This window comes from Pan paniscus, chromosome 3 (genome assembly GCF_029289425.2).
Source record: "Pan paniscus chromosome 3, NHGRI_mPanPan1-v2.0_pri, whole genome shotgun sequence".
NCBI classification, from domain to species: Eukaryota; Metazoa; Chordata; class Mammalia; order Primates; family Hominidae; genus Pan; species Pan paniscus.
Genome location: NC_073252.2, coordinates 61,527,541 through 61,539,553, shown reverse-complemented (window position 1 = coordinate 61,539,553; position 12,013 = coordinate 61,527,541). Strand labels below are relative to the sequence as shown.

Sequence of the window (12,013 nt, the reverse complement as noted above, 5' to 3'; positions counted from 1 at the left end):
ACAGGCTCATAAGCAGAACAGACTTGCCTTGTCTCAGTTGAGATTTTGGACCTGGACTTTTGGGTTAATGCTAGAACGAGTTAAGACTTTGGGGTACTGTTGGAAAGGCATGATTGTGTTTTGAAATGTGAGAAGGATATGAGCTTTGGGCGGGGCTGGGGTGGAATGATGTGGTTTGGCTTTGCATCCCAACCCAACGCTCATCTTGAATTGTAATCCCCGCATGTCAAGGGAGGGACCTGGTGGGAGGTGATTGGATCATAGGGGCAGTTTCCCCCATTCTGTTCTCATGATAGTGACTGAGTTCTCACCAGATCTGATGGTTTAAAAGTGTGTGGCAGTTCCCCCTTCATGCTCTCTCTCCTGCTACCTTGTGAAGAAGGTGCTTACTTCTCTTTCACCTTCCACCATGATTGTAAGTTTCCTCAGTCTTCCCCAGCCATGCAGAACTGTGAATCAGTTAAACCTTTTTTTTAAATAAGTTACCCAGTCTCAGGTAGTTCTTTATAGCAGTGTGAAAATGGACAGATACACCCCTGTTCTTCACTTTCTACTTAGTCTTTTAGTAATGACAATATAGCCTTTTACCATCCCCTTCACCAGACACTCCCTACAGGGTAAGTTCATCTATGCACTCTAAGACGGAACTCTCTTTGAGAGTTAACAGTCGATTTATAGACCAAAGCATGCCTGCTATGGAACTCTCATCCACCAGAGGGTTACCTCAAGAGATAACAACTGAAAAACATGTCCGCTACTCTCTCCCAGCTAGGGAGTTTTTATCATAGTCCTGCCCACAAAAATGCCAGAAGTCACCAGCTTGACCTCCTGGTAGGTAAGGGACCAAGCTAACATGCAGACCCCTCACCTTGCTCACTTCCTCTCCTGCCTTTTAAAAGTGCCTGCTTTAGGTTCTCACTCATAAGTAGGAGTTGAAGAATGAAAACACATGGACACAGGGAGGGGAACAACACACACCATGGCCTGTTGGGAAGTTGGGGATGAGGGGAAGGAACTTAGAGGATGGGTCCGTAGGTGCAGCAAACCACCATGGCACACATATACCTATGTAGCAAACCTGCACGTTCTGTACATGTATCCCAGAACTTAAAGTAAAATGAAAAAATAAAAAGAAAAAGAAAATGAAAAAAAAAAAAGGAAAAAGAAAATAAGTGCCTGCTTTTGCTCCAGAAACAAAATAGTATATTTAAAGTCAAGACTCCTGTGCTTCTTCCCCTAAACTAGCTTGGGAAATAAATCACTTTGTTTATACCAGACCTCAATTTTGTTAATTGGGCTCTGCAAGCATTGAGTGAGTAACCTGCATTTATTAGTTACATTCCCACTGCATTTGTACTTGTCTCCATTACAACAATTATAATTATGGATACATTTTAAGTTACTATGGAGCCCCAGCAGAATGCCTGTCACATCAAAATTATCAAAGAAGTATTTAGTAAAGAGAAGAAAAAAAAGAATAAACAGAAGATATCAACAGCTCTGGATTCTACCAGTGACCAGCATTCAATCAACTCTATATAAATTATTCTCTCTCTTCCTATATTTTCTCCTTTGTCCAGTAAGAAATTGGACTCATGGCCAGGTGCAGTGGCTCATGCCTGTAATCCCAGCACTTTGGGAGGCTCAGTGGGGTGGATCACTTGAGCCCAGGTGTTCTGAGACCAGCCTGGGCAAAATGGGGAAACCCCATTGTGGGGGTTCAGTCAGGCTGGTGGGAAAAATTTTAGTTATCATAGCCACAAACCCTCTTGGAAGGCCTGAGAGTTTGCATAACTTCAGTAATAGATCTAGCTGAAGGCAGCCTAGTCCCTTTACCTTTAGTTAAATAGGTTAAAGTAGATACAAAGGAATGTGGGAGAGTTTATCTAACTAGCTTGTTTACTCATGTGGTCCTAAGACTAATCTTAGGGTGCTTAATTGCTTTCTACTCGGGAGGTCTGCAATGTCAATTACCCTCTAGTGGTGTTGACTCAAGCCTTTGTCAATTAATCTTTACTGAATGAATGTGAGTCTTGCTGGCTGTCTAGGCTGGAGGTTCCAACTATTTACAGCACTCTTCTTGGTGTCTGTAAGTGGCCTGGATGCTCAGCCAGACTGGCAAAGCAGAATATCTGTGTCAGTGCACGTTATTCATCTGTCGTTGGGTCAGGGTCTGCAGGACAGACCTCTGCACCCCATCTCTACAAAAAACACCCCCCACAAAATTGTCTGGGCATGGTGCCACATGCCTGTAGTCCCAGCTACTTGGGAGACTGAAACGGGAGGATTCCCTGAGTCCAGGAGGTGGAGGCTGATATAAGCCAGGATCATATCATTGCACTTCAGCCTAGGCAACAGAATGAGACCCTGTCTAAAAAGAATTAAAAAAGAAAAAAAAAGGAAAGAGAGGAAAAAAAGAAAAACGATATGGAACTTGAACTTTCCTTGACTTTGGGCACGTCACATGGCTTCGATTTCTTCATCTATGAAATGTCAACCACAGAGTTATTGTGAAGATCAAATGAGCTGTGCATGTGAAATGAAACTACCTTTACAAGCATTAAATGCTATAAAAATTTTAAGCATGGCTCTTAGTAGTTTTAGCTCTAATTTTCTATTATTCTAAATAGTGGAATGTGGTAGAAGTATATCACTGTTTTTTCTTTTTTCTTTTTAACCAGTGGTGGGGATAAGGGAAAGGAAGTGGTTGAAAAATCGAAAGGGAACTTCTTACTTGGGTAAGTCTGGACTTAATTGTGCCAAACTTTCTAAAGCAGCTTCCAGGACAAATTTCCAGGAATATTTAAAAAATTGTTTAGACTGACTGGAACACAGATATGAAGCCACATTTTTTGTGCACGTGTGACTATGTGTGCCTCTGGAAGATTTCAACACAAACACGCTCTCATCTAAATTAACGCTTTCCTCTGAATTGACTCATTTGACCAGCATAACCAGTTTGCATGCCAGTGCAAGCAGAGAAAGTTGTAATAAAAAGAAGAAAAGAATGAAAGGCATTTAGAAATTGAGTGGTTAAATGTACACTTAGTTAATCATTGTATTTGTTTTTCAAGGGCTTCCTAGCCTTTTGGAGAAAGAAAAATATGGCAGAAAGCTGACTGAAGTTTGAAATTAATATGTGCAAAATGTCTGTAGAGGATCTAGTCTATCCTCCTTTCCTTCATCTTAAGACTTAATTTTATCCAAAAATTAAGTAGCCTGATTAGTCATCCTTGATTTCTTCTCTTCCTGGCTCCTTGGGTTTTTTCCCACATGTATTTGTTGAACATCTATTACAAAGCAGGCACTGCCCAAGGCATTGTTTTTAATGTACAAATAGGGAGTTTGAAATTCATCCTTTTGATCAGAAGTTCTCAAACTATACAGTGTATATGATTCACAAGGAAAATTTGTCAAAAGTGCAGATTTCTAGTCTTAATCCCAGATATCAGATTTGAGGCTCTTCGTGGGGCCTGGCAATCTGCCATTTTAACAAGTGTCTGGGAGAGCTGTGGCTCATGCCTATTATGCCAGCACTTTGGAAGGACGATGCAAGAGGATTGATTGGAATTTGTGACCAGCCTAGGCAACACTGCATGACTCTGTCTCCACAAAAATTTAAAAAATTAGCCAGGTGTGGTGTTGCATGACTGTAGTCCCAGCTACTTGGAAGGCTGAGGTGGGAGGATGGAGTGAGCTGTGATCGTGCCACTGCACTCCAGCCTGCGTGACAGAGGTGAGACCTTGCCTCAAGAGACAACAACAGGGCCGAACACGGTGGCTCACACCTGCAATCCCAGCACTTTGGGAGGCTGAGGCAGGCGGATCACCTGAAGTTGGGAGTTTGAGACCAGCCTGACCAACATGGAGAAACCCCATCTTTACTAAAAAATACAAAATTAGCCAGACATGGTGGTGCGTGCCTGTAGTCCCAGGTGAGACAGGAGAATCGCTTGAACCCAGGAGGTGGAGGTTGCAGTGAGCGAAGATGGCACCACTGCACTCCAGCCTGGGCAACAAGAGAGAAACTCCATCTCAAAAAAAAAAAAAAAAAAAAAGACAACAACAATGGCCGGGTTCAGTGGCTCACGCGTGTAATCCCAGCACTTTGGGAAGCCAAGGAGAATGGATTATCTGAGGTCAGGAGTTCGAGACCAGCCTGGCCAACCTGGTGTAACCCTGTCTCTACTAAAAATACAAAAATTAGTCAGGCATGGTGGCAGACACCTATAATCCCAGCTACTCAGTAGGGTAAGGCAGGAGAATGGCTTGAACCCAGGAGGCATAGTTTGCAGTGAGCCGAGATCGCACCACTGCACTCCAGCCTGGGTAACAGATGGAGATTCCATCTTAAAAAAAAAAAAAAGACAACAACAAACAAGTGATAAGCAATTCAAGGGACTCCATTCACCTGTTTGAAATTAATAAAACACTTAGTGATTAGATTAGGTTGATGGGCAGCTGAACTCTTCAAGATTTTATCTATATCTCTTTAAGAACTCCAGAATCGGGGCTCTCTGTTCGAATCCAGACTCTGCCAATTAGGAGCTATTCAGTTGATTGTATTAATCAAGTTAACCTCTTTGTACTCTGTGTCCTCCTCTGTGACAGTACATGGGAATCAAAATATCTACCTCAGAGAGTCACTGTGCAGATTTAGCAGGTAAAGCATGGGTGTTATCTGGCTATAGCAGTAAGTACAAAAAAGTAGCTACAATAATAATAACATAACATATAAATTAATATAATAACATTGTTATCATTATTGGCAGTAGTTTTACTGTGGCTCTATTTTTTAGAGAGAAGAAAGAAGACACAAAGTTTTGCCCACAATAAGTGGTCAGGTCTTGGAATATGACTAGATGATTGCTTCAAAAGAGAGAAGTGTTCTGACTGCTTGTATTATGTCTTCTGAGGCGGAAATTGCTGTTAGTAACAACCATTTTAGTTTACATTTTCTAAATATTATTAAATCCCTGAGTAGTAGGTAATATTATTGCTATTCTGACATTTTCTTCTCATGGCTTAATTTAAAAGAATCAAAATTATACCCAGCTCAGAGAAGTAAATAACAAATGTTCTCAAGAAGCATCTAAGGCCAGGTGCAGTGGCTCACGCCTGTAATCCCAGCACTTTGGGAGGCCGAGGCAGGTGGATCACGAGGTCCGGAGTTCAAGACCAGCCTGAACAATACAGTGAAACCACGTCTCTACTAAAAATACAAAAATTATCTGGGCATGGTGATGGGAGCCTATAATCCCAGCTACTAGGGAGGCTGAGGCAGGGAACTCCTTGAACCTTGGACGTGGAGGTTGCAGTGAGCTGAGATCGTGCCACTGCACTCCTGCCTGGACGACAGAGTGAGACTCTGTCTCAAAAAAAAAAAAAAAAAGCATCTAAAACAGGGGTTCCCAACCCCCATGACGCAGATATTCTGGTCCATGGTCTTTAGGAATTGGGTTGCATAGTAGGAGGTGACCAGCAGGCAAGCAAGTGAGCATTACCACCTGAGCACCACCTCCTGTTGGATTAGTGGTGGCATTAGATTCTCATAGGATTGTGAACCCCATTGCAAATCGTGCATGTGAAGGAGCTACGTTGTAAGCTCCTGATGAGAATCTAACTAATGCTTGATGATCTGAGGTGGAATAGTTTCATCCGGAAACCATTCGTCTCTCTTGTCCATGGAAAAATTGTTTTCCATTAAACTGGTCCCTGGTGCCAAAAAGGCTGGGGACTGCTGATCTAAAAGGTGTCCTCATCATAATCACAGATAAGGAATACAGAATACTCAGTATCGGAGGGAAGATAAAAAGTTCAGTTTGGGTCAATTTCTTCACTATTTACATACACTTAGGGCTTTAGACCCTTCCATGCTAAAATTTAAATGCATGCATTAGCTCATTTAATCTATAATAGCCCTATAAGTAAATTGCTATTATAATCCCTATTTATTTATTTATACATTTTTTTGAGATGGAGTCTCGCTCTGTTGCCCAGGCTGGAGTGCAGTGGCATAATCTTGGCTCACTGCAACCTTCACTTCCCAGGTTCAAGCGACTCTCCTGCCTCAGCACTCCCTGGGACTACAGGTGTGCACCACCACACCACGCTAATTTTTAAAATATTTTTTAGTAGAGATGGGGTTTCACCATGTTGGCCAGGTTGGCCTTGAACTCCTAAACTCAGGTGATCAGCCCACCTTGACCTCCCAGAGTGCTGGGATTACAGGCGTGAGCCACTGCGCCTGGCCTATAATCTCATTTTAAAAGATGCCATTATAAAACATCTTTAAAAATGAAATTTATTCTCTGAAGTGTCAACATAATAAGAAAGAAAAAAAGACACTTAGGTTAACTAAAGTAATAAAGGAACTCAAACTTGAACCAAGAGCTATGTGATCTTAAATCTCACTTTAGTCTGCATATCAAACCGCCTCCTAGACACTTTGAGGCTCATGGGTCTGAAGTGGGTGTAGTGGCATCCTGGGAAGATTTAATAGGACAACAAAGGTAAGTCACACAATGAGCTCTAAATTCTAGTCTGTCCAAAGCATGCTCCTTTCTAAAATTATATTCTAAAATGTTAAGAAAAAATACAAAAAAGGGCATTTTCAGAAAATGTTTTATAGTCCTTCCTCTGAATGACTAACCTTACCTTTTTTCTACATTGCATATTCTTTATCCCAAACATATGCAGAACATGTTGATGTGTTCTCTGATTACAAAGTGTTTTCAAAGGATAATGTAATGACTCAGTAGACTTGTGAAATGCAGGCAGAAAAAAATCATTTAAAACCAAAATTGACTGTGCTGCTTCCACCTGCTAAGGGAAGTGGTCTAATTCGCATCAGAGGGGTAAGAGGCAGTGTTCCCTTCCCCTTTTGTAAAAGAAAAATGGGGACAGCAAGCAAAAAATCACTCAATTGTTAGGAAAAAATATCTAAGCCACCCTCTCACCTTCCTTCTCTTTCCCAAGAACTGGTTGCACTACTGAAACCAGAGGAGTGCAGGAATTCCACTATTTTGTAAAATAAGTTTGAGCCAAATTTGCTTGAATTTCTAACACAGGCTACTTTGGTTGATACACGGATTAAGCCTAAAAATTAAACCTTTTGAGATAAATTGGGTAGTACAGCCACAGAATCGCGGCCGAGTCAAGGAGGGAAATCCTTTTGGTATTTTGTTTAAAAATCATTTTTAATTTTCCCTACAACGAAGCGAAACTCCTCACATGTGTTTAATTGTTCGCTCTGAAAGACTACACAGGCCCGTTACGAAAATAGTTTTTGGCATGAGTAGTGATCTAGTTATAAATCAGTGGAAAATAAATTGTGTCCATAAAAAAGTTACAGAATTTACCCCTGTGCCATTAAATACTAGTTAACAACCTTGATTTTTAAATTGATATGCCATATTCTACCATATCGATACTGTATTTGATATGGTTCAGTTGCAGACTGCTCTTCCAGAATAAATAGGCAGAAAGGAATTTATCACTGGCTGCAAACCATTAGATGGCTTACAAACTGTTTGGAATTGTAGGGGCAGGCGCTGTGTGAGCGTTTAGGAACAACTTCCATTCTCCAGAAATGGCATGGGTAGTCCTGCGATCCAAAGGCAGCAGTGTCAGGTGGAAGAGCTAGAAGCCCGAGGCTGCCATTGGCAGAACAAAGCAGTCTCGGCCTGGCTTGGCAGCATCCAAAAGGACCGCAGCCGCCCTGCCGCTGCACACGGTGCATCTGATTGGCGGAACCCAAACCCTTCCGCAGCCCTCCCTGCGAAGATATCTGGGAAACGTAGTTTTTACCTTCTAACCTCTAAGGCACGGAAAGCTTATTCGATGTTGATTGTAATGGAAATAGAACTATGTATTAGGATTTGTTTAACCATCCCTTGAGTTTTAAATTTTTTGGTTGTTACGTAATTTTCTCTGTAATAAATAAATAAAATAAATTCCCTAAACAATATGAATACTTTTCAAATTTTTGATAATGATTGCAAAATTGCTCTCTTGAAAAGTTATGCCAGTTTATACTCCTTCCAGCAATCCTTGTTCCATATTGTCAGTCATGATTAATACATTTGTCAATGCTTTTGAAAAGGAAAGTGACATATTATTTAAAAACTATGAATTTCTTTGGCTAGTTAGTTTGAAGATTTTAATTCTCACCACAAGTGAATTACGATTAGATTTTTTTTTTTTTTTTGAGATGGAGTCTCACTCTATCACCCAGGCTGGAGTGCAGTGGCCAATCTCTGCTCACCAGCAACCTCCGCCTCCCGAGTTCAAGAGATTCTCGTGCCTCAGCCTCCAGAGTAGCTGGGATTTGAGGCATACGCCACCACACTAGGCTAATTTTTGTATTTTTAGTAGAGATGGGGTTTTTGTCCTATTGGCCAGGCTGGTCTCAAACTCCCGACCTCAGGTGATTCTCTGGCCTCGGCCTCCCAAATTGCTGGGATTATAGGGGTTAGCCCTCGCGCACGGCCGCAATTAAGTCTTTAGACGATCTGTTTCCCCAGTATTTCCCAGCAATGTATTTATGAATCATCTCGCATCTCGAATGGTGAGAAACTTAACATGATCGTTCAACCATGTAAAATTATTACCAGTGAAATAAATAACTTAATGTCTAGTGACCTCTTACTGTAGCTCTGTATTGGTAGATAGACACTTCTTTTTTGATCTTTCAAGTATATAGTAAAAAAAAATGTTCCTTTTACAGTTTTCAATTTTTTTTTTTTTTTTTTTTTGAGATGGAGTCTCGATCTGTCTCCCAGGCTGGAGCGCAGTGGCCTGATCTCGGCTCACTGCAACATCCGCCTCCCCGGTTGAAGCGATTCTCCTGCCTCGGCTTCCCAAGGAGCTGGGATTACAGGCATGCATCACCATGCCTGGCTAATTTTTGTATTTTCTTTAAATTAGAGACAGGGTTTCACCATGTTGGCCAGGCTATTCTCGAACTCCTGACCTCAAGTGATCTGCCCCCCTCAGACTCCCAGAGTGCTGGGATTACAGGTGTGAGCCACCGCGCCTGGCTAATTTTTCATGTTTTTAGTAGAGACGGGGTTTCTCCATGTTGGCCAAGCTGGTCTCAAACTACTGACCTCAAGTGATCCACCCGCCTTGGCCTCCCAAAGTGCCGGGATTACAGGCGTAAGCCATCGCACCCTGCCTTGTTTTCAAAATTAAACTTAGTTGAAGCCTGTAAGACTTAAAATGAAAGCAAGATTATGTGACTTGATTATGATGCAGCCAAATGAATTTAGATGCAAATGCTAGACTTGAAATGTAAGTGTACGAATATACAGCAGTATAATTTTATGAGGTCTGGGGGTTACTTGTGCATGAGCCCAGGATTTAGATATCTGGCTACTCACAGTAAGATCCATGGAAGGAAATAAATTCTATAAGGAAGCACTGTATAGCTCAAAGAAACTAGAGAGGCCCAAATGTCCAAAGCTGCCATTTCGCTTGCTGGAATTTGCTGGTGGAATAACTACCCTTCCCTGAATTAATGAGGCTAAATGAATTCCTGGGGAACCCTCAGGCTGTCAGTGTAACACCTCCCACATCTTTTTTCTCCAGCAGGTGGCATGTACAGCACCATCCTGAAATGGTGATAACTTTATTATTATTATTGTCACTATTCATGGGGCTAACCATCTTCCCTTTTCTTCCCAAATAAGTACATGGAGTTTTAGCATAGGTATTAAAGAAGGCTCGTCAGCATGATGGCTTAAGTCTGTAATCCCAGCTACTGGGGAGGCTGAGGTGGGAACCGAGGAGTTCAAGGCTACAGTGAGCTATGATCATGCCACTGCACTATAGCCTGAGTGACAGAAGGAGACCCCGTCTGTAAAAACAATTTAAAGATAGAAAGAGAAAGACAGAGAGAGAGAGAGAGAGAATTCTTGTTTCAATGACCTAGAGGAAAAAAGATGTTATAAGTTCGCTTTTGAAACTGGAACATTAATTTTTCACCATATTAAGACAAGACCCTGTATATACACATTAAACTTAAACAGCTATCTTTTAGGCTGTTGAATGCAAGAAGGTAAATTTAAGTACCATCTAGTGGTAGGCATCACCCTCCACCTAGTGGCATCGCTCTCCATCTAGTGGCAAGATAGGCGAATTGAAAGCAAGTGCCAAAGAAGAAATAGTCTGATACTGAAATGTTGAACAAAAGTTTAAAAAGACAACAGTATTGACCACGCCTCCTCCAAGTCCCAGCGAGCCCGTGTACAACCTGTCCCGACTCCAGCCGCCTCTTCAGCTCGCCATGGATCCCAACTGCTTCTGTGCCGCCGGTGACTCCTGCACCTGCGCCGGCTCCTGCAAGTGCAAAGAGTGCAAATGCACCTCCTGCAAGAAAAGCTGCTGCTCCTGCTGTCCTGTGGGCTGTGCCAAGTGTGCCCAGGGCTGCATCTGCAAAGGGGCGTCGGACAAGTGCAACTGCTGTGCCTGATGCTGGGACAGCCCTGCTCCCAGATGTAAATAACGCGACCTCTACAAACTTGGATTTTTTATGTACAACCCTGACTCTGACGTTTGCTACATTCCTTTTTCTATGAAATAATGTGAATGATAATAAAACAGCTTTGACTTGGAAAAAAAAAAAAGAGAATAGTATTAAAGTACCAGATAAACTTTACCACTGTTTTATTAAACTTTAATATAAATAAACTATGTAAAATAATTCATGATTGTAGCAGGTTATCTAATTTGGAAATAAAAAGAATAGTCTTGCTGGATGGTAAACAGACTACTCCTAGCATGAGGTCTTTTCTTGGAATTATTTTATCTTAGTCCTTACCTAGAAGGACTTAGGAAGTGACAAACAGTGCTAAAAACCTGAGAGAAAAGTTAAGACATAGTGACAGAATTTTGCAGGACGAAAGAGTGATATTAGTACAGTCTTTCTTATGTTAAACCTTTTATGATCTTAAAAATCTTATCTTTAAATCTTAAGAAGCTGTTGGATTATACTTTAATCATTGCAGGGAAAAGATTTAGAAATTATGTTGTCAACCAGTTTAGATCAAATCGACATCAGAATTGGGTCTTTAGGAGGAGATTTTTGGTACAATAACTTTGTAATCTGAGGATACTAATCAGGGTATAATAGTACACTTAATTAGTATGATTAGCTGATAGTCTCAAGTTAGGACGACAGTCATTGAGCCTATATCAGGTAGTTAACAGTGAGCATCTATCTGTTCTAATATGTTCAGCATTCTGTTAGGATTAGTTGGTGTCCATGCTGTCCTTGTTATTAAATCATCTGAATATTATCCAAGACCATAAGGGACTGTATATTCACAGGAAAAAAATAACAAAATCACAAAATGTGAAGAATGTATGTACTATGAAAAGAAGGTAGGCAAACAGATATCTTTAAAAGAGGAAGCTAAAAAAAAAAAAATAAAAGAGGAAGCCAAATGAATGGATCAGATAGAAAAAAATGTTCAAAAGTGTAATAATTTTTTAAAAAGGACTATAAATATTTTTAGAGACCCAAAGGAGGAAATTAGAAACATGAATCAGAAAAATCAGTTATGAAGGACCAACTGGAGATATTCAGTATGAAAAACCTAATAACTGAAATAACTCAGTAAGTATGGTATTAGATAAACCTTATAGATGTTTTTTAGATACTGCTTTTCAGAGTGAACACACTTGAAATACAAATTAGTGAGCTGAAAGATCAGGTCAATCAACTCTTCTAGAAGGACTCAGGAAGGACAAAGCAGTGCTAAAAAACTGAGAGAAAAGGTAAGATACAGTGACAGAATTTTGCAGGACGAAAGAGTGATATTAGTACAGTCTTTTTTCAGTATCTTCAAGGATTGGTTCAAGGACCCACTGCCTTCATAGTAAAATCCAGGAATGCTCAATTCCCTTATATAAAATGGCCTGTTTGCTCATAATCTACATACATCCTCCTGTATACATTCAATTATCTCTATATTACATACGATACCTAATACAATAGGAATGCTATGTA

The 12,013-nt window shown here is 40.8% G+C and overlaps 1 protein-coding gene and 1 pseudogene across 1 annotated transcript; one reads left to right on the top strand and one right to left on the bottom strand.

Moving 5' to 3' along the window:
• Positions 1–12,013, bottom strand: part of LOC100983151 (UDP-glucuronosyltransferase 2B15-like) — a 230,293-nt pseudogene that overhangs the window by 83,443 nt on the left and 134,837 nt on the right.
• Positions 10,244–10,549, top strand: LOC100983490 (metallothionein-2-like). Its single transcript, XM_034958714.2, has one exon. It carries the CDS (start codon positions 10,289–10,291, stop codon positions 10,472–10,474), a length of 186 nt encoding a protein of 61 aa, XP_034814605.1. The 5' UTR covers positions 10,244–10,288; the 3' UTR covers positions 10,475–10,549.

Bases quoted from the DNA above. Each gene is read 5' to 3' on its own strand.
- LOC100983490 (XM_034958714.2), top strand. From the start codon at position 10,289: ATGGATCCCAACTGCTTCTGTGCCGCCGGTGACTCCTGCACCTGCGCC.